The sequence below is a fragment of the Urocampus carinirostris genome, chromosome 12, assembly GCF_059441175.1.
Source record: "Urocampus carinirostris isolate Australia breed hairy pipefish chromosome 12, RoL_Ucar_1.0, whole genome shotgun sequence".
Lineage (NCBI taxonomy): Eukaryota > Metazoa > Chordata > Actinopteri > Syngnathiformes > Syngnathidae > Urocampus > Urocampus carinirostris.
The window spans coordinates 36,105,411-36,127,439 of NC_142360.1; the positions used below are offsets into that span (position 1 = coordinate 36,105,411).

General features: G+C 40.3%; 1 protein-coding gene and 1 long non-coding RNA gene across 2 annotated transcripts in view; one reads left to right on the plus strand and one right to left on the minus strand.

The window, feature by feature from the left end:
- The window catches only part of unc13a (unc-13 homolog A (C. elegans)), a 100,447-nt gene that overhangs the window by 35,745 nt on the left and 42,673 nt on the right, over positions 1-22,029 (plus strand). The window contains exons 13-30 of the mRNA XM_088348900.1: positions 1,809-1,855; positions 1,925-2,003; positions 4,711-4,716; positions 4,801-4,875; positions 4,942-5,161; positions 7,095-7,322; positions 8,309-8,450; positions 8,526-8,695; positions 8,768-8,883; positions 12,386-12,549; positions 14,306-14,459; positions 14,534-14,602; positions 16,064-16,153; positions 16,246-16,380; positions 18,888-19,021; positions 19,101-19,186; positions 21,126-21,252; positions 21,330-21,426. Coding sequence (XP_088205026.1) covers positions 1,809-1,855; positions 1,925-2,003; positions 4,711-4,716; positions 4,801-4,875; positions 4,942-5,161; positions 7,095-7,322; positions 8,309-8,450; positions 8,526-8,695; positions 8,768-8,883; positions 12,386-12,549; positions 14,306-14,459; positions 14,534-14,602; positions 16,064-16,153; positions 16,246-16,380; positions 18,888-19,021; positions 19,101-19,186; positions 21,126-21,252; positions 21,330-21,426 — 2,139 coding nt within the window. The remainder of the gene's footprint in view (positions 1-1,808; positions 1,856-1,924; positions 2,004-4,710; positions 4,717-4,800; positions 4,876-4,941; positions 5,162-7,094; positions 7,323-8,308; positions 8,451-8,525; positions 8,696-8,767; positions 8,884-12,385; positions 12,550-14,305; positions 14,460-14,533; positions 14,603-16,063; positions 16,154-16,245; positions 16,381-18,887; positions 19,022-19,100; positions 19,187-21,125; positions 21,253-21,329; positions 21,427-22,029) is intronic.
- LOC148355738 (uncharacterized) lies at positions 4,789-21,468 on the minus strand. Its single transcript, XR_015852177.1, has 3 exons — positions 21,320-21,468; positions 5,044-5,154; positions 4,789-4,952 (listed from the first exon to the last, which is right to left on the minus strand). It is a non-coding gene; the product is annotated as an uncharacterized LOC148355738 (long non-coding RNA).

Here is a 22,029-nt window from a genome sequence, read left to right on the forward strand (position 1 = left end):
ATCTTTCTCTATCTCTATCTATCTACCTACCTACCTAGGTCATATCCCTCTAGAGGGGTGACGGAAAGCAAGACAAACACATACAATAACAAATAAAATAAAAAAGGGGAAAAAAAAATAGCAAAAACACACAAACATTTTTGGACCGTGGCCAACCCAAATGCCCAAACACCCAAACAAGTTAGGCACCTCAGCACCTAAGTTGGTCATGCTTTCGTCCCTCCAGATGAAACGGGACACAAGAAAGCGGCCATGTCACTCTGGTCAGGGTGACATAACACACCCTTTTGTTCAACAGCAGGGCCCGACAGCTTTCACTGGTTTACCCCTGCCGCATCATACAGGTGCCCTGCCCATCCCTTAGAACGCGTCCAAACATCCCACTATCCTTTTACAACACTTTTACAAGCTATCAGATTAAAATGTAATTAATACTTCCACTTGCAGGTACTATGATATCCTTAGAAGATTTAACCGCATTCTTATTTTTGATAATAGTCCCAATCCTTGATTGGTTACGGCCACACAATGTAGCAAAGGTTGCGATTCCTGTGTCTTTTTGTGTTTTGGGATAATCTCAAGCTTCGGGTCCATAGTTATCATGTTTTTGCTTCTTTCTTTAGCATCACTGCAAGCCTTGGGACCCATAGCGATCTATATAAAGTACAAATAAAATACAGATTTGTATCTTTGTAGGAAGTACACAGGATTGTGAACCAAATGGAAAGAAAGACATTGTGGGATATAGTCCAGCCAACAGCATATAAGCATTTTCGTGATGCAGACCAAAATTCTAAATTATTTTGACCGATAGCAGACATACATTAAGCAGAGATGTAACGCTATATACCCACAAACAGCGCAGACTTTGAATTTCTTAGCATGCAAAATAAGATGTCCTTGATGTCATATAGAGAGGAACTGAGAAAACATCTTTTTCCAGACAGTAGAGCAGGGGTGTCAAACTCATTTTAACACGGGGGGGGGGCACACGATAGAGCAAACATTCTGTTGGGGGCTGGACTAGTAGATTAAAGAGAAACAAAAAGAGAGATAAAAAAAATAAGAGAAAGGGGGAGGGAAAAGGAGAGAGGGCCGGACAAAGAAAGAAAAAGAGCGAGAGGGAGAGAGCGTGAGAAGCAAAAGGGATAAAAAGTCATGAGAGAGGGGGAAAAGAAAGGGAGAGGGAGAAAGAAATCCAAAGAGAAATAGGAAGATAGAAGGAGAGAAAAGAAAGCGCAAAGGGTAGGAAGAGAGAAAGAAAAGAGAGAAAAGGAAGTAAGGAAGTTAGAGCAAAAGAAGACACAGAGAGAGAAAGAGACAGAAACAGAGTGGGAGAAAAGGGGTGGAAAAGAGAGAGAGAAAGAATTACAAGTACAGTGTCTTTGTTCGAGGCACCTGGCTTTGGCAACATCAAGTTGACATATTTCAACCTGCAGCTTGTTTTTCTCTTGCGCTTCTCTGATTGTTGTCTTGCGGGCCGGATTCAATCCCTTAGCGGGCCTGTTCTGGCCCGCGGGCCGCCTCTTTGACACCTGTGCAGTAGAGTGTAAAAGTCATAAGGAGGGGTCTCCGTATCCCGGGGGTCTACCATACTTGATGATATCTTACTCGAACAAATCGGATGAAATAATAACAATGTCGTAAACATCAACGGTGTCAACTCTGGCCAGCGGAGTGAGATTAGTTTTGTAAAATGCAACACAAAGGGAGTCTTTTAGATGTGTAACCATGCTTTAATCATATTTTTACCGGTATGTCCCACAATACTTGTTTTCCCCACGTTAATCCTCTCATCTCCTCCTCAGGCCCGAGGCGAGAGCGTGGGCATCGCCTCTCTGCTTTTATCAGCGGGGTAAGTACTCAACGTGTGCCGCTGAGCGCTTTCTCATCGGTGTTATGCTCACTCACTTTTTTTCTCCAGGATGGGCGGCGCTCTTTATAGCATCGACAGCATGCCAGACCTCAGGAAGAGGAAAGCGATGCCTCTAGTCAGAGATCTGGTGGGTTTAATCACTTAAAATTATCCACTGCCAGGCTATTACTCAGCTTAAGACAACAGACAGTTTTTTCTTTACCATATTCATTGTGCATTGGGATCCTAGCTTTATTTCCCTCACTCCATATTTGCTTGCTAGGACATATTTGTTAATCTATCAAGAGTACTTTTCTCCCAAATTGCCACGTCTGACACAAATTTTCTCTCTTGGCCCTCGCTCTCAGCAATAGTCTATGGCAGTGTTTCTCAACCTTTTTTGAGCCGAGGCACAGTTTTTTAATCGAAAAAAATCTTGAGGCACCCTCTCTGTCGAAAATGTTAAGATATTTATTCTTTTTTTTTTTTTAAGCTTAAATGATCATGTCGCCTAAATTGACAGTGTAACATTTTTAGCATTATTTGTGCTCATCGTGGATATGGAGGTAATGCAGGTTATTTATTTTGGTTAATAATTTTAGAGTAATTTTGAATTTTACTAATTTTACAACTCTTATAAATTTTAATACAAATTTACTTTCTTGGGGCAGCACGGCAGCGCAGTGGTTAGCGCTTGTGCGGCACAGTTCATGTCATGGGAACCTGTCGTGGGTTCAAATCCAGCTCCAGACTTCCTGTGCGGAGTTTGTATGTTCTCCCCGTGCTTGCGTGGGTTTCCTCCGGGCACTCCGGTTTCCTCCCACATTCCAAAAACATGCATTTCAGGTGAATTGGCCGGTCTAAATTGTCCCTAGGTGTGAATGAGCGAGCGAGTGAGTTGTCTGTCCCCGTGTGCCCTGCGATTGGCTGGCAACCAGTTCAGGGTGTCCCCTGCCCACTGCCTGGAGATGGCTGGGATGGGCTCCAGCCCCCCGCGACCCTAATGAGGATAAGCGGTACGGCTAATGAGATGAGATGAGATTTACTTTCTTTTTCTAAAAAAAAAATAATATAAAAATAATACTTAAAATGAGCAAAAAAATCTGCTAGTACAATTTATTTTACTACATTGACTTTTTCTGTTTCTTTTTTTGAACAAGAAATTATCAATCCAAATGATTACAATTAAAAGCAATATTTTTACTGATTAATTGTATTATTTCTATTGGAGTACAATTTTGAACAGCTTCATCAAACAAAAGAGGTTATTAATCACATTTCCCTGTCTACCTCATAATTAATATATGAAGGGTAAAAGAATAGGAAACTGCTGTCGGGTAGATGAATGCTAAAGGTTTTTGGCCGACCACTGGAATAAAAGGAAATGCACTGAATAATGGCATGCTTTTTTGAGGAAAGATAATATTGGGAAATTTCCTGCGCCACACTAAGCAAGGTCTCCCGGCACACTAGTGTGCCCCGGCGCACTGGTTGAAAAACACTGGTCTATGGAATATGGATCACGGCCAAAACAGTGCAGTTTATTTCAAGCAGGCCAGAATGGTATGGTTCAGCGTCCCAAACCAACAATAAAGATAAAATGAGCCGCCCTGTCGGCCCCTGCTCTTAGCAAAAATTGACTGGGTATCATGAATCGCGCCACAACTATGTATTTTCATTTTGGGTTTGGCGGAAAAAAACATTTGCCAAACAGAGTTCCTTATGCTGGTCCCCACTTGCAGCAATATTGGATTGAGGATAATGGTTTGGAGCTGCACGAGTGCAGTTCATAAAGAGTAAAAATACAGTAATGTGAAAAAAGTGCCGCCAAGCCCAAAAAAAGTGCACCAATACGCGATGAGGGATAACGGTTCAGAACCGTACGAGTCCAGTCCACTTTTTTAATTCGTAATATTGGTTGCACGACACAATTCAGGGACATCTTGTGGTCAAAAAATACACAATGCCCCTTTAAACAAGATCATAATATCCACAAATTAAGATTATGACAGTCCCTGGCCTGGCTTTAGCTCATATTTTTGCCAACAAAACCACCAAAATAAAAAAGCACCGCTTCTGTGGCTAACTTTGCTTTAGCCGCCTGCATCAGTGTAGCAGGTAATGCTGAATATTTGATGCAAATGACACTAACTAATAATGCTAGCATTGTTCACTCAGTTGGTAGCTGCTAATGTTAATGTTGTTGCATTATTTCTTGATGTGCGGTTTAAAATAAAGACAGTCCAGAAAATAGATACATTTCCTACAATTTTTCTTAAGGTGTAATAGGAAAGAAAATGGTTGAGAAATGATTTACACTCCCCCCCTTTTTTTTTTCCTTCTTTTTATATATTTTTTTAGAAATGTGAAAAAAATCATAATGGTTATTTTGTTTTGAAAATCTGTATTTTCCCTTTAGTTCAGAGCAGTTCAGTCCCAACTTTTCCTAGATGCTACAGTTGTACTTTAGGCCAGAGGTGACAGTCACGAGCATAGTGCGCGATACACCTTTAATGTAGCGCTGGAGTCCAATGCCAGTAGAAGATCATTGGTTACCTTAATCAGTGCTGTCTCAGTATAGTGGTTAGCCCTGAATCCTGATTGCGTGGATTTAAAAAGATTGTTCTCGGATATAAAATCATTTAGCTGCTGTGCCACAACTTTTTCAAGTACTTTAGAAACAAACGGTGGGTTTAACACAGGTCTATAATTACATAAGCTTTCTAGATTAAGGTTGTGCAGCCCTTCGAGACTCTTTGTGATTAAGGGCTATACAAATAAACATGACTTGACTTGTTTTTTTTAATATGTTCTTGTCATCCTTTTTTCCATCTGCTATCACATTGATGCTGCAGGCTATGGTAAGTACCATACTTCTCATGAAATAAATGATGTGCAGGGGTAATACTCACAGTTGAGTTACTTTTACCACTTCTGTTAATCAGTCATTGGTTCAGAACTCCAGGAAAGCCGGCATCACCTCAGCACTGACGTCCAGCACTTTGCATAACGAAGAACTGGTGAGCGAAGCGTATTTCATACTGAACGACATTCATTTCATAACGCTCTCCTTTACCCCACTGCAGAAGAGTCACGTCTACAAGAAAACATTACAAGCTCTTATTTATCCCATCTCCTGCACCACGCCGCACAATTTTGAAGTGTGGACGGCAACCACGCCCACTTACTGCTACGAGTGCGAGGGGCTCCTCTGGGGTATCGCACGGCAGGGTATGCGCTGCACCGAGTGTGGCGTCAAATGTCACGAGAAGTGCCAGGATCTGCTCAATGCCGACTGTCTGCAAAGTAAGTCATCAAATATGAAATATTAATTTGTAATAACCTTTTCACCAAACGGGTCCATTTGTTGCAACCCTCGTTGGTTATCTTCTATGAGCAGATATGAAAACCTACTCGTCTTTTTTTATCATCCACTGCTACCCCCCTTTTTATTTATATATATATATATATATATATATATATATATATATATATATATATGCTCCGCTGCGCCCACTTTTTGCTCATTGTTACTTTTGTACATGCACCAATAAAAATGCTCAATCAAAAATTGTGTAGAAAAAGATTGATATAGCTCGTTTTAAGTGACTTCGTGAACGAGTTATTTTATCAAATCATGTTTCAAATCTTAATACATATGGTTCTCAAGGGTTAACCAGTGGCACACGAGTGCACGGCAAAATAATAGTGATTTTTTTTTTTTTTTAATTTTACCTGAAATTTAGACTTTTTCAGTTGCGTGTTGTTTAGAGGCTTTACGGTAGTGCCCCTCTTTTGCTCAGTGTGAGAGTGTGTGTGTCTGCACAGCGACTTGGAGAAGAGGAGAAATCTTCTAGATCTGCGCAGCCACAGAAACACCGTTGTGAGATAAATGAATGAATAATGACAGCTCCTTCAGCAAAAAAATTGCGTTCTTTGACTGACGAATGGGGGCTTGTGCAAAAAATGACTGTGCTGTTTGTGCATTATGCCTTGAGAGCGTTGTACCTCGCACATCAAGTGGTAATTGTCATGATGAGACGAAACATGAATTCAAGGCGTAGACATTAAAACTCGCTGTGTCCAGGTACGGCAAACAAACACAGACCCTAAAAACCTTTGTCACTGCTAAAAACACCACCACTGAAGCAAGATATTACATTGCTCACTGCATACATAGCAATGCACGGAAAATCATTTATATTTGAGACCAATTTAGCTGTTTTTTCTTGGTGTGGCTCACTGATTTACAAGGAAATTTGAAAGTGGCACTCCACACCGAAAAGGTTGCTGACCCCTGCACTAGACCCTCAGAATACGACAATCCTTTCCAACGTAGGAATCTTAAATTGAAACTTCCTTATAGCGGGGTATAGATACGTAGGGTGATGCATCTCAAATCTCCTACCACCCAGATATAAACATTTAAATAACAAAATAGTATATAGTAAGTGTCACTTTTATGTTATATACGTGTATATGATTGGATGACATTAGAGATAAATATGTGTAAAGAATAAATAAAATCTTATTTTCTTTGGGTGTGAGGTGATAAGCTGGTCCAGTAGACTGGCGGGTGGATGCAGAGAGGTGGGGAATCAGTGACGGCGGATTAAAAAGGAAACATCCAATTGCGAGGATTGTCATACCACTAGAAAATTTACTTGCTTTAACGGCTTCCTTATTTTAAATAATAGTCCCGATCGTCAATTGGTTAGGGCCATGAAATTTACCAAGGATAGAGATTCGTGTGCCTTCGTACTTCAGAATCGCAAGCTTCGTTTCCATGATTATCATGTTTTGCTCCTCCCTTTAGCATCACTGCAAGCCTTGAGACACATACCAAATAAATACATTACAAGAATCAACAGTATTTTATTGCCGACTTGTTAAGCCTTTACGAAGCCCACGAAAGAAAATGGGTTTGTGGAAGGTGTTTAAGCCAGACAGCATCTTGTCATTTTTATGATGCTGTGACAAGATCCAATAGCAGACCACCATCATGAATGAAATCAACCAATAGCAGACAGGCTTCTTAGAGACATAACTCGTCACACGCACAAACAAGTTACACAAAAAAAGATGTTGATCTTGTATAGTGGGGAAATGCTTCAAAGAGGAAGTAAAGAAAACTTATTTCATAAAATGAATTCATTTTACCGAGGGGTCACTGTATCCCGGGTATTCGAGGGCAAAAATGTAATTCCAAATGATTTCATGTCTCATTGCTTTCACACAGGAGCGGCAGAAAAGAGCTCTAAACACGGAGCAGAAGACCGCACTCAGAACATCATCATGGTCCTCAAAGACCGCATGAAGATCCGCGAGAGGAACAAACCAGAGATCTTTGAGCTCATTCAAGAGGTCTTCACCATCCCCAAGGCCACGCACGGCACCCAGATGAAGCAGATCAAGCAGAGTGTGCTCGACGGCACCTCCAAATGGTCGGCCAAGATCAGCATCACGGGTGAGTTACACTAGAGTTCAGTGACACCCACAGATGCTTTAAATCCTTAAAAAAATTGTTTAATTTTAATGTTGTATTTCCAAGGATTCAAATGTCTTGAATTTGGTTAATGCTTGAAATTGTCGTCATGTTTCTCAACAAGTCTGCTTAAGAATTACGCAGACACTGCTCCCTGGTGGCTTTGCTTTGCCATTGCATTTCATCTTCCCTCGTGATTAACGGCAGCTGGCATTAGTTTATATGGCACTGGTCTGTGAAGCCTCGGTGGCTGAGTGGTTAGATAGATGGATACTTTATTCATCCCCGTAGGGAAATTCACACTTCCAGCAGTATCCTTGTGTTGAAAAACAAAATAATAAAATAAAAGATATAGAATACAAAAATACCCAATATAACGTGTTGATATAGAGTATTTAAATAGTGCTTCGGAAAATACTCACTTTAATAAAAATAGGGTAATATGCAAATGCGGGGGTAGGGTTTAATGTGGGCTTTTACTCCCCGGGGTGGAGTTAAAGAGCCTCATGGCATGAGGAAGAAATGATCTCCTCAGTCTGTCCGTTGGCGCACTTGCGGTACAGTTCTGAGGTCATCGGATCAAATCTAGCTACTCCCACATTCCAAAAAACATTCTTTTCAGGTTAATTAGCGGTCCAAACCGTCCTTAGCTATGAGTGAGCATATGAGTGATTGTCTGTCTCTGTTGCCCTGTGACTGGCTGGCAACCAGTTCAGGGTGTACCCTGCCCACTGCCCCGAAGATAGCTGGGATGGGCTCCAGCGACCCCGTGACCCTACTGAGGATAAGCGTGGCAGATAATGGATGGATGGACATGATAAACTTGGGATTTCTTCATTTGCTTGTACAAGAGAAATTGGAAAATTAACTTTGAGAGTCCTTAAAAAATGCTTGAGTTTGTCCTTGACAAATGTGTATGAACCCTCTTAACTTCCTGAGAGACTGACTCTTTTTGCTCTCTTTTCTAGTGTTATGCGCTCAAGGTTTGCAAGCCAAGGATAAAACCGGATCCAGTGATCCTTACGTCACCGTCCAGGTGGGAAAAACCAAAAAGAGAACCAAAACTATCTACGGCAACCTTAATCCGGTCTGGGAGGAGACCTTCAATTTGTAAGTGGAAACCTTTGAATCTGTTCTTCTGCCCCAGGATTTCGTTTCTAATCCGTGTTGTTTTTGTTTCGGTAGCGAATGCCACAACTCCTCAGATCGCATCAAGGTACGAGTCTGGGACGAGGACGATGACATTAAGTCTCGCGTAAAGCAAAAGTTCAAACGGGAGTCTGACGATTTCCTCGGGCAAACCATCATTGAAGTGCGCACGTTGAGCGGGGAGATGGACGTGTGGTACAACTTGGGTGAGTTTTCCAGCTCTCAGATGTCACCCGGTACATTACTCCTTTTGAGCACGCTACTGTTTCTCTCCTCAGACAAGCGCACGGATAAATCGGCTGTGTCCGGGGCTATTCGCATGCACATCAATGTGGAGATCAAGGGCGAGGAGACGGTCGCTCCTTATCATGTTCAGTACACCTGTTTGCATGAAGTAAGTGTTATTTGTAAATATCATTAGTATTCTAACTAGGGATGGATGATAACTGTTTTGTTACTGATAAAATCCCTATTCTATAAACCTATGTACCGTAAATTCTGGACTATACGCCGCTACTTTTTTCCCAAACTTTCAACCCTGCGGCTTATTCAGTGATGCGGCCAATTTATGTAATTTTTCTAACGGCCACCAGCGGCGCTCGAGTACAAAAGGTAAGATTTAGACTGCAACTTCTTAGCTTGTGCACAAATTAAATTAGCGTAGACATATCCTCATCATGCAAATTGCAAAAGGAAAGGCACATGATGCAACTTACAAGCTAAACGCAACTTACAAGCTAAAAGCAATCGGGCAGTCCGATATAGAAGGAAACAGAGCTACCGCATGTAAACTTTGTTTTGCGGGCGTGATGATAGCGTGTTTTTGAATAAGGGAGCGTGGGACGACGTCTATATGGCAAAGTCTCTTTCCCATACCGAAGGAAGACTACTTTGATGACGTAGGTTTAAAGGAGTTTTTGGTTTGAACAAATTTATTGACACTAAAAACAGAAAACAATCATGACAATCTCAACAGCAATTAAGCACATTCACAATATTATATTCCAATATTACGTTTTTAACAGCAAACACAAAGTGAGGTTTGAACAAACCTTCTCGAAAATCAAACATATTCACAATTTCATTATACAACATCTTTGTTAGTGTCAATAGATCCGTCCAGGCCAAAGTCGATTGTCCTCGGTCTGAACAAATCCACCGACACCAACAGCAGCAAAACACAGCCATCAAGCATATTCACAATTTTTTTATATTTGACAATATGACGTGACGATATGACGTTTTAACATTTTTTCCTGACATTTTCAACATCAATTAAACAATTTCAGAGTTATTTTCTTTTAACAGTAGTTAACCAGCGTGTAAAAGGCAATACTATTGTGCAAGGGCATAGCTCTGCCATCCCACCCTCCCAAGCAGCATTCTTCCAGTCCTCTGTGTGGGTCCTTTCCCTTCTGCGTGGGTCCTCTCCCTTCTGGGTTCCACAACCCAGGCCGTTGCTGCCGGGACTCCCACAGTGTAGCTCTGGCTCCCCCCTCCGGGTGGGTGCAGACGAGTCTTCTTTATGGCCGCGTCCTAGGCCCGCCGCTCGCAGATTGTATGGTATCTGCAGCCATTTGGAGCACAGCCACGGGGGGGATCTGCCTGCACCTCCATACCAGCAGGTTTCTGGAGGTCCAGATGGCGTCCTTGATGGCGGCGAGAGTAAGCCAGTCCCTGGCAAAGTCGTTCCGAGGCCTCCTCGACCGACTCACCCCGTAAAGCACGTACTGTGCATCAGGGACCTCTCCTGCTGGCAAGTCCGGGAACTTTCCTAGTTGTTCGGCCATTGTCCACAAGACCTGGGCAGCGCTGCACTCACAAAAAAGGTGCCTCACCGACTCCTGGGCGCCACAGCCAGGTCGAGGGCACGTCGAAGTCGCTGACATTCCTCGGTGGTGCATTACAGCTCTGACTGGGAGAACTTCATGAGCCACCATCCATGACAAGTCTCGTAGTCTGTTTGGGAGGGCAGGATGATTGACGTTGCTCCAAGATGAGGACGGTTTACGGTATGTTTTTTCTTAACAGAGCCGTTTACTGTGTTGCGAGCGTGTTGGTAGTAGCATTTTGCTACCCTTCACAGGCACGGTTTGGGATGAAAGTTAATATAATATTATTATTAAAGCTTTGAAAACTCTCTCGGTGTACCGTTTTTCTTTGTAAATATGTGTAACCATTTATAATATGTTTTTGCAATTGAATATTTTTGTAATGTATTTATTTTAGAAACTTATTCTGATGTTTTGCACGAGCAAATGAGAAAGAAGGGGCGGGGCAAACGCGGGCTGATGGGAAGTGGAGTAAAGGTGAGACGTGTTTGTGGATGCGGTCGACAATAGTGGATATATATTTTTCCCACCCTTACCTTTGGAAATATACACTTTTTTCCTTGGATTACTTTCAACGGGCACCCGGACTTTGTAGATCTGCATTAAATCTTAAGTACCGGTATCATTTTCCGTTCATTCTGCCGGCTGTGTTTTTGAACTGTACCGGGTATGGGTTAATTCCGTGTTTGTATTGCGTTTTTTCAATGTGGGGGCATGCGGCTAATATACAGGTGCGGCTTGTGTGTGTACAAAATAGGTTTTCCTCCCAAAATGTGGTGGGTGCGGCTTATAATCAGGTGCGCTCTATAGTCCGGAATTTACGGTACATAAGTCAGGTGCCATAGTGCTTTGTAGTATTAAAATATCACGGATGTGGGTAACCTACTTGAGCACACGACCACCAGTCACATTATACTTGCATGTAAAATAGTAAGTCTATTCTGTTTTTCATGTTGGACAAATGCAAAGGATATTTCATAGGATGCCAGTTTTTACCAGCTCAGTAGCCTAGATGGTAAGGCGCCCGCTTTGAGACTGGGAGGTTCGGGTTCGCGCCCCGGCCGAGTCATTCCTAAGACTTAAAAAGTGGTCGGCGGCGCCCTCTCTTGGCTGCGGCTGCATCGGGTCAGATGCAATCGACATTTCGTTCTGTGTACATTGTTACACAGAATGACAATACAAGGAAATTATTATTATTATTATTATTATTATTATTGTTGTCCACTGTTTGTTGTTTTGACTATTGCATCATTATTGCTATCGGCCAATCTTGTTGCTGTTCTTTGATTTGCAAACCTCTTAGGCTGGTTTTTTTTTTTTGTAACCTTGAAGAATGAATAAAAAGTGGCTCAGAGGAGGGATTTAGGATGGGAATATAAGCATTTGCTTCTGACTACAACTACCCCTTTTCGAACATATTATGTAATATCATTTTGTTGTTGAGTTATTGTTTTTGTTCTGTTTTAATTTTAATGTTCGAATAAAGTTTTCATTCATTCAAAAAAAAAAAACGGTCTTATCTGGAGGTTTTCTCACGGCCCTCCTCGCTAATTCAAAATCCATTGATGTCTTCTCTCCTTATTTTGTGTTTCTACTGAAGTATAAATTTAACAATAGATAAACTAAAAATGAAACGACTAACCAAACCCTTACACTTGAAATACCCGCAGACCCTCTAAAACCTTAAATTGGATTATTGCGCAAATTTTCTTAGCTTTACATAGTCAGAATACCGTCAATTTCCAGTGTCTGCATGTAAACTAGTAAACTTGTTTCGATGACAAATAACAAAATATCCATCACTAATCTTCCACTAGTGATGTGCTGACTGTATGAAATGATTAATTTAACTTCCATTATTCTGAATATTTTTTTTGTATTTTACCGTAGGAATATTTTGGGACAGATATGAGTCCTTTCCATTTACATCAGACATGGTCTTGGGCACCTAAGTCAGTTAATCACTAAATGTACTCACAGTGCAGTTCATGTAGTTTTGGATTGTACAAAAAAAACTTAAATAGTCATCATTAATGTTTGACCTTTTCCTCAACTTTTCTGCAGAACCTCTTCCACTTTGTGACCGACATCCAGAACTCAGGTGTGGTGAAGATCCCAGATGCCAAAGGAGACGATGCCTGGAAAGTTTACTTCGAGGAGACGCCTCAGGAGATTGTGGACGAGTTTGCTATGCGTTACGGAGTGGAGTCCATCTACCAAGCCATGACGTATGGTTCAGTCAATAACAGGGGTCACAAACTTGATTTACTTGGGGCCTACTGCAGCTAGGGTCAGGTTGGGCCGCGTCGGGTTTTTCTTATGAAAAGCGCAGATAAAAGCAATATTTTCAAATATCTTTTCTACAAAATAAGAGAAAAAGAACTATGATTTTCTAATTACTTCTCAATTTTCCAATCAATCAATCTGTAGTAAATAAGATGTAAAGCAAATAATAGACTTAAAGGGACAGTGAGTATAATTTACCAGCTTTTTGCTTCGCCCACTGCCCAAAAATAGCTGGGATGGGCTCCAGCACACCCGCGACCCTACTGAAGATAAGTGGTGCAGATAATGGAGGGATGGATTGCTTCGCATTTCAGTTCAAGTAAACATTTTGTGATTACAGTACACCACAAAAACCCACTACTGTAATCCTTCCTCATCTCATCTCATCTCATTAGCCGTACCGCTTATCCTCATTAGGGTCGCGGGCTGTAATCCTTCCTGTCAAGGTTAAAACTTGAGATTCTGTTAAGGTAAAGATAAGAACACTCTTTTGATAGCCCTTCCATCGGAGACGCGTCCCACCTGAGCTTTTTCCTAGATCTCCTTCCAAGATCGGCTCAGAGAGGAATCCCACGCCCCCAATGCCTAGAGTCTCATTTATTGAAAACACAGGCATAAAACAACATTGGCTGATTGGCTTAAACAAGATCACAGGAATACATGAAACAAACCTGATTGGTTTAGACAGAAATCACATGTTCAAATGAAGCAAATAATGCTGGTCGCTACATGGCATGCGGGCATAATAAATGAGCAATAAGAAAAGTGAAACTTTGTAACACAAAAAGTACAATGCATCACTGTGAAGTCAGAGGAGTTGAAAAGTGAGATAAGCTCATGACCAGACTTCCCGGCACTAAAGTGAAGGCCATCTTGATTAATATTTAGCAGGCCCCAAGAGGATACAATCGTTTCAAGAATACGAACAGCACCTGGATATAATCTTTGGCTTCATTAAGGTACTTTCGAGAATAAAATCATACAAAAGCACATACAAACTATAATCAAACTATGATATCCCTTACACTTCCCTACATCTGCTCTTGTGCTGCCGTGATTCATTATCCCCAATCCCATATTGCTTCAAGCAGGGACTGACAGAAAGCACCTTTTTGGTTGGCCACATAGAATGAAATGCACGGTTGTAGCCGTGATCCATTATATCCAGTCGACTATTGCTGAAAACAGGGTCTGACTGCTTTTTTTTTTCTTGGGGGGGACGGAATCCACCGCACCAATCCTTACAGAAAAAAATAAATTAAGAACGATTACAGACATGGGCCAAGGCAACGAGAGAGAGGCCCGGCCCAACGCGAACCCGTGATGATTGACATTTTAGGCCAACCCAAATTTCTGTTTGGGGTCTGGTCGGGTTTGAGATTGTGCTTAAGATCTTACCTCTACTGTGAAGTGTACGCACTAAAATGGGCCAAACTAGGAAGTAACTAGCAAATCATATTGAAGGGCAGACGTACATCGATCTCAAACATTAGCGTCTGAATTTTCAGCCATGCTTAACTTAATAGCACATGTGAAATTTGTGTGGGTTGCACTAACATTGAGCTTTCATATTATGGGGTGGGGGCTCAATCTATCATCTAACAGGCTGCAAAAGGACTCAAACTTGAGTTTGAGACTTCTGGTCTATCTTACACAATTTTCTTTCTTTTTTTTAATTTATATATTTTTTTTATACAGTCACTTTGCCTGCCTGTCATCAAAGTACATGTGCCCGGGCGTACCTGCAGTGATGAGCACACTGCTAGCTAATATCAACGCCTACTACGCTCACACCACCCAGGCTACAAATAATGTGTCTGCTTCAGATCGCTTTGCAGCGTCCAACTTTGGGGTAAGCCACGGTGGACAGATAAAACCAGCATTAAAACCTGATCTCATTGTTGTCTCCCTCTATGATATCCACAGAAAGAACGATTTGTCAAGCTTCTTGATCAACTTCACAACTCCTTACGGATTGACCTGTCCATGTACAGAGTAAGATCACTATTTGCTTGAGATGATTGCTTTGTTTTTTTGTTTTTAATTCCTCCTTATTATTTTATTTCAAAAGAGTACTGCTTTGAGATACTGTGTGACTACAGTACTTCATTCTGTAGCCATTCTCCCATTTAAACGCTCTTGCTCCATTTAAAATAATGTAATGCAAATTTAAAGGTGCATTGTGGAGGTTGCCAATGCTTTACTTGAGACTGCCACCTCTGGCCTGTAGCGGGAATGCAGCTCCACCTATCCAAGAAGCCTTGGCTCGTTTGACCAGAAGAGCTTTAAAATAGTGATGTCTAGAAAATTTGATTTTCTAACTGGCATGAGTAATCTCTGTCAGTGTCCTTAAATACATGATCTATACTTCCCCAAACTATTTTTAAAATTCAGCCCAGGAATTATATATGTTAATAACTCCGGGCCCTTGTCCAAGGGAGATTTTTTTTGTGGTTTACCGAGCATATTATGCCTATTTTCTATTAATTACAACATGGCAATAACGGGGTTTGTTCGGGGGGTTGAAATCCATGAAAATGCTTGAATTTTAATGTTGTGTTTTCAAGTATTGAAAAGTGCTTGAATTTTGGTTGAAGTGATTGTAAGTGCTTGGAATTGTTGCTGTTTCTTTATAACTCTGCTAAAAAATGATGTTGACACTCTGGTGGCTAAGCTCTGCCATTGCATTTCTTCTTCCATTGTGATTCATTGCACCTGCAACTGCATTAGTTTGTTTGGCATTATCCTATGAAGCGTTATTGCCCCCTACGGGTCACAGTAAAGAGGACAGGTGCATGTTTCTCCTGAATGGGGCACTATGAAATGTGTATGAGTGCAAAGGTAATGCATCAATTATGGGCATTGCAAAAAATTAAGGTAGCATTTACCAGTGGTAAATTGTCATGGGAAGAACTTCCTGCAACTCCAAATGCAAGCCATTTGCCATTATACATATACATATCACCCCTTGTAATTGGCATCTAGTCTTTTTTACAAAACACCTATATGGAGAGAGATTTACTCAAGGTCTAAAAATCATATGTTTTTGATAAATGCACACGCAATATTCAAACTTGCATATGTAATTCACAGATATATTTGTGATTCTGCAAAATACATGATTCACAACAGATTTCTTTCTTTTAATGGAACTGGAGAAACTGTCAGATTGGTCCTTAAAAAGTGCTTGAATTTTGCCATGAAAAAGGTGTACGAACCCAGGAATAACTAAATTTTATAGTAACATAGTAATAACTTGATAACTCTTTATTTTAGAAATGCAAATCAAACAGGTAGCCATTTGCACTAATCAGTTACAAAATAGTAGCTCTCAGCTTCAAAACTACCAAGAAAAATGAGTCAAAATTGGGAGCAACCCACTACTTGTTTTTAGAGTGCATTTGCAATACACTCGCTGTATGTACGATTCCAACTACATTTTGTGTGTGACTGCAGAACAACTTCCCAGCAAGCAGTCCCGAGAGGCTCCAGGACCTGAAATCCACAGTGGACCTCCTCACCAGTATCACCTTCTTCAGGATGAAGGTGCCGCTTCCGTCTCTTTCTCTCTCGTAGACTTCAACCTCATCAATGCTTGGAAAAAAAAAAACTATTTTCTTGCTTTTGTGTTTATTCAGGTCCAAGAACTGCAATCTCCACCCAGGGCGAGCCAGGTGGTAAAGGACTGCGTAAAAGCTTGCCTCAACTCCACTTATGAGTACATCTTCAACAACTGCCATGAACTGTACAGCCGCGAATACCAGACGGACCCGGTAAGGGGGGATTGAGATAAACATCCAAAAAGCGCTTTTAAAAAAAAAAGTGTACCGTATTTTCACGACTATAAGGTGCACCAGGTTATAAAGTGTACCCCCCAATAATAGTTCTTTGTCCTATGTTTCCCATACATAAGGCGCACCGGATTATAAGGCGCTAAAGTGGGAACGTCAACAAAACAGTCAGATAGGTCAGTCAAACTTAACCCCTGAACATTCTGACGGCTCGCAAAGAAGAAGATACGTGTCTCAGACGCGTAGGATGTGTGTGCGATGACACCAATCACTCAAATGAGTCATTCCACATATCATTAGGAAGGTTAAACTCTTGAGATTCAAGAAATGCCAACCATTTCTTAGTTTCTGTTTTATTTTTCATTGGCAACTGTGTGGACAGCAAAGTAAGAATTTCATTGTGCAGGGAAAGGTGGTTCTTTTCCGTGCAAATGACAATAAACCCTTTGAATTGAATTGAATTGAATTTAAAAATTGACTCATCACAGAAAAATCAAGATCAGTCTGAAACAAGATACTGGGAAGAAATAAAGCCGGGGTAGCTAATCAAAGTCGTCTTGCAGCCATCACGTTCAATAATAATACGCAACCATGGTCCTCTTACATCCGTGAGTGTAGTAAATCCAACCATTTAAAATATTTACACACTCCAAAACACTCATTATTGCCGACAAATAAAATAAAAAAATCCGCCGAGAAGCATCTGCATCGATGGACGGTGCTTGTTGCTAGCTGTCTGTCTAGCCCCATAATTCCTGTTTACAAAAAAGACTACAGTAATAAAATATTTCATCCAGGCGGTAGAGCAACCAAACGTGTGATTCACATCTCTTTCGGGCAATTGTAAGCTTTGTTTTGCCCCGCTTTAGACTATGCAATCCTGTAAATGCTACAAAGGACACGCCTCCTTTCCTCCGAATAACTTTAGCCAATAGTGACCGATTCAAATGATGACTGACACATTGGTTAATATATTTCCCAGCATACTTCGTACACTACTTCTCTGCCAGGGGAAAATGTAGTCAGTGGCTGCTTGCCTTAGTTGCGAGACCTTGTGACTCAATATGGTCAGCTTTTGAAAAAAATAAAGGCTTTTAGATGCATCTTATAGTTGTGAAAATACGGTATTTTTATGATTTTCTTTATTGTATTAGTTTAATTTATGTTTTATATACATTTTTAAAATGTTTCTCTTAAATGCATTGAAAATTGCTCTAATCGAACTTTTTGGAGAAAAAAGTAAAAAAATAAATGTATAACAAATGTAAAAGCTCACAAAAACAACCAAAGAAAACATGTATTTATAAGGTTTTATTATATTTAATTTCATTGTATTTTTTTTAATTGTACTTTTGTTTATTTTACATTATTTTAGTTTATTTGATTATATTTTTCTTTTTTTGAACTTTGGTGGATAAAATAAACGCAAACAAAAACATTGGCTCCCCAAAACAATCAAACCAAGAAAATGTGTATTTTGATTTCCTTTTTATATTAATTTATTATTTAAATCATCTTTTATTTTATTTTATTTTATCTTTTATACCCTCAATGTTCTTCACTTCGAAATTTTGGGGGGGGAATTAAAGATAAACATCAAACAAACATTTGTCAAGAACCGGAACACGATCAGGACCCAAATGCGTGACGTTTCTCACACAAGCCTTTTATTTTACGGGAAATGGGGAGTCATGCACGTTGGGCAGCAGTCTGGCGTTGAATGATGGGAAGCCAGAGGCCGACAAAATCGATACCAATTGCCCGAGCAGATATCGGACAGAATTAAACAGGACATACTAGACGGGAACAAAACTGGAAACCAATATTAAACAATGGGACAGACAGGATTGATATCAAAAAAGGATATCAAAATTAAACAGGACAAACTAGACGGGAACACAACTAGAAACCGTTATTAAACAGGACAAAATAAACGGGAACAATACCGGACAAGAAAAACCAACAGGAAACAGGACCTAGTCGAAACCCAAGTCTTGCGGGGCAGAGGTTCTTTGACAGACTGACAAAGGAAAGCCAATCTGTCAATGAGCCGCAGCTGGCGCCACACTGGCGGGGCCAATTGGGCGCCATGGCAACCGTGACAACATTATACACTGCTTCATAAAAAATAAGTAGGGAAAAATACAAATTAATCTAATTAAAAATCAGAAGAGTAACAGGTACTAACTAATATATATATATATATATATATATATATATATATATATATATGTGTGTGTGTGTTTACTGTCATTTTAAATGAAAACAATTCAGGAAAAAAAAGTCAATTATTTATATTTATTTCCCAATGCATTGATTTTTCCTGCCATTAATTTTATAAAGTGTTTAAGAACAAAAATACTCATTTTGAAACTCAAACCTTTTTTACACTAAAACAATAATTAGCTATTTGTAGTGTAATGTGATTTTCTTTCAATTGAATTCAGTATACTACCATTATTTTATTTTCCTATTGTTTCTTGATCCAGGCTAAGCAAGGTGCAGTGCCTCCAGAGGAACAAGGTCCCAGTATCAAGAACCTGGATTTCTGGTCCAAACTCATCACCCTTATTGTCTCAATCATCGAGGAAGACAAGAACTCCTACACACCCTGCCTCAACCAGTTTGTTTCCACCAACATTCTGTATTGCCATCTGTTCTTTTTCTCCCCTCCTCACTCTGATCTTTTGTTTTCCATCCAGATTCCCCCAGGAGCTCAATGTGGGTAAAATCAGCGCCGAAGTCATGTGGAACCTGTTTGCTCAGGACATGAAATATGCAATGGAGGGTGAGTCGGTGCTGTTGCTGATGCTCTTTTTGACAAGAACATACATTCATAATTTCTTCCAGTATTGTGATTTAGATGCAATGTGCAATTTCAAGACAATCAGGCTTTTTTAGTAGGGACGCACTGAATTTTCAGCACGGAATATGATATAAAACCAAAGTAAGGCTTCCAAGAGAGCGATAATGTCATGTCTAAGGTGAGGCAAGCCATGTGAAGCTGGCTTTCGCTCAGGGGCAAGTATGCCTGCAAAGCTCTGCCAAATTTTTACTGACAAGACATTTTTGTTAGCTGCTAGCTGGACTTTGATTAATATTTACACGCTAAAACTATAGTTAACTATCAACCATTCACCGATTTTAATTTATAAACCCGTATTTTGTGTATGACAGTCGATTGATTGGCTGGTGTTAAGTTGTGTACGGCAAGAGTTCAATTTACAACTATTATTGTATTGTATTACTATTATTATTTGAATTTCCCTACGGGGATGAATAAAGTATTTATCCATCTATTAATTATAGTATTATTCTTTTCCTTTGACGACTATGCGAGTGTGACTCGTTTGTTATATTAGACTGCCTAATACTGCACAACCATTATCATGATCATCAGTTCTCCACTCCTCCCATTTTCTTGTCACTATTAACTCTCCTGTCCATTAATAATTTAAATCCTCCAAAACATGTACTTGCAAACGGGAACGCAAGGTTTTGCTGTGTAGCAGCTACAAATATTGTATTTTCATTAAAAGCAGACACTAAGTACAAAGAAGTTGATTGTTATTTGCATTTTGGATCCCTTAAACGTTTTACTTCTTTCGTATCACATTGTCTAACTGGATTTCTTTGAAGCCTTTAGATGCCCTTTTGTGCTCATTAAAGATAATTTAATCTATCTACCTACCTTTTTTTTTTTTTAATATTTGTGTTTTATCTTCAGTTTTTAGCCAAGCGTCACATTTTCGGTATGCGTTTTTTGCTCCATTTCAGTGCCTCTGTATTTCATACCTGTCAACTTATACGTTTTTCCCATATTTTCTACGTTTTTTTGATCATTTCCAATTGTGTACGCTGTATAACAATTTTTGTAAGGGATTTTTTTTTCTTTTTTTGTTGGACAAATTTCATCTTTCCCATTTTGGCTCTAATCCAGATCGTCTTGGTCACTGGTATCAGACAACATAGTAGATAGGATAGGTTCCGGACGATCGTTCGTTAGTAGAATTAGTCAGTAAGTTGCTTCAGTGCTTTAGTTTGTATGTTTACCCCTGTATAGGTAACCCATATTGTTTTGTACTAAAAAATAAACATTTCATAAAATAATATGCTCTATAAAGATCAATAAAGTTAAGTTTAACTTACTTTAGGAAGATGGGCTTCAAGAGGTACTCCTCTGTGGTAGAGAGTGGCCGGAAAAAAAAGCGATCCAACCCTTTTCTCAACCGCATTAAGCTTTCTTATTCCACTTTCGTTTCAAATGAAACGGTTCAACTCCTCTTTACACACTACACCAACCATATTGAATGGATGCACAAGATATTAAACAATAGGAGATATAGTAGAAAACGTTTACACACGAACTAGGAAGTAGAAGCCGGATTTTTTTTTCCTCCGGGTAGATGCTGAGTGACCTCTCACAGCACCACCACACGCCGGTAACGGCGGAAAGCACACAATACAAACTCTAACCAACAGCAATGTCCGGATATTTTTCGTCATCCCGAAAAAAATGATCGTATCTACCGTTTATCGTAAGTCGATCGGTCGTATAGGGTAGCGTCTGTAAATAGGTTCCACGTTGTTTTTAAGGATTGTTATCGCTTAACAGGGTGGATTACTATTATTAATAAAGGTGGCAATTGGCTGAGGTTGACAAGTATGCGATTATTCGGGAATATTTTCCAGTTGCAGTTCATATCTTGCTTTCACTCTTTCATCAGAACACGAGAAAAACCGCTTGTGCAAAAGCGCCGATTACATGAACCTGCACTTCAAGGTCAAGTGGCTTTACAACGAGTACTGCAAAGACCTGCCTTTCTTCAAAAGCAGAGTGCCTGAATATCCTGCGTGAGTTGAAGACCTTTCGCCATCAAAATCAACAATCCCTCCCCACAAAAATAACTTGATTTATTACCCTCATGCAGGTGGTTCGAGCCTTTCGTGATCCAGTGGCTGGATGAAAACGAGGAAGTTTCCCGGGACTTCCTACACGGCGCTTTGGAGAGGGACAAGAAAGATGGAGTAAGCGCTTTTTTACTACCCAAACTGCTAAGCTGTAATTGTTCAGGCACGATGATTGTAATTTCTCCTTTTGTGCTCTCTCAAAGCTATCACTTTGCTCCTCCTCTCCACTCTTCCCCTGTCTCATGTATCAAAGACGCCTTGGCATTAATGACAAGAACACAGCAATGTGCTTATAAGCTTCAAATAGCTGCATAGGAGTTGTCTAAAAGGAGTTTTTTTATGAAATGAAATGATCTGCATTTATATAGCGCTTTTCAAGTCAATGACTTCCCAAAGCGCTTTACAATGTGCTCCACATTTCCCAATAGTGGCCTTGCAGCCATGTAAGGTGCTAACCTGCTTATTGGGGGTATTAGGGGTTCAGTGTCTTACCCAAGGACACTTCGACATGTAACACAGACGAGCCGGGATTTGAACTGGGATCCCTTGATCCCAAGATGAGCGCTCTACCTCCTGAGCTACTGCCGCCTTTTATTACGGGAAGATTGGTTTAAGGACCTCCTCTCGAGGAGTTGGTTTCAGGAAAACTGTCCTCCCCTTCATGACTGAGATTCCCTAATGGAACATTGGAGAACTATACTGTTGACCCCAAAAATATAA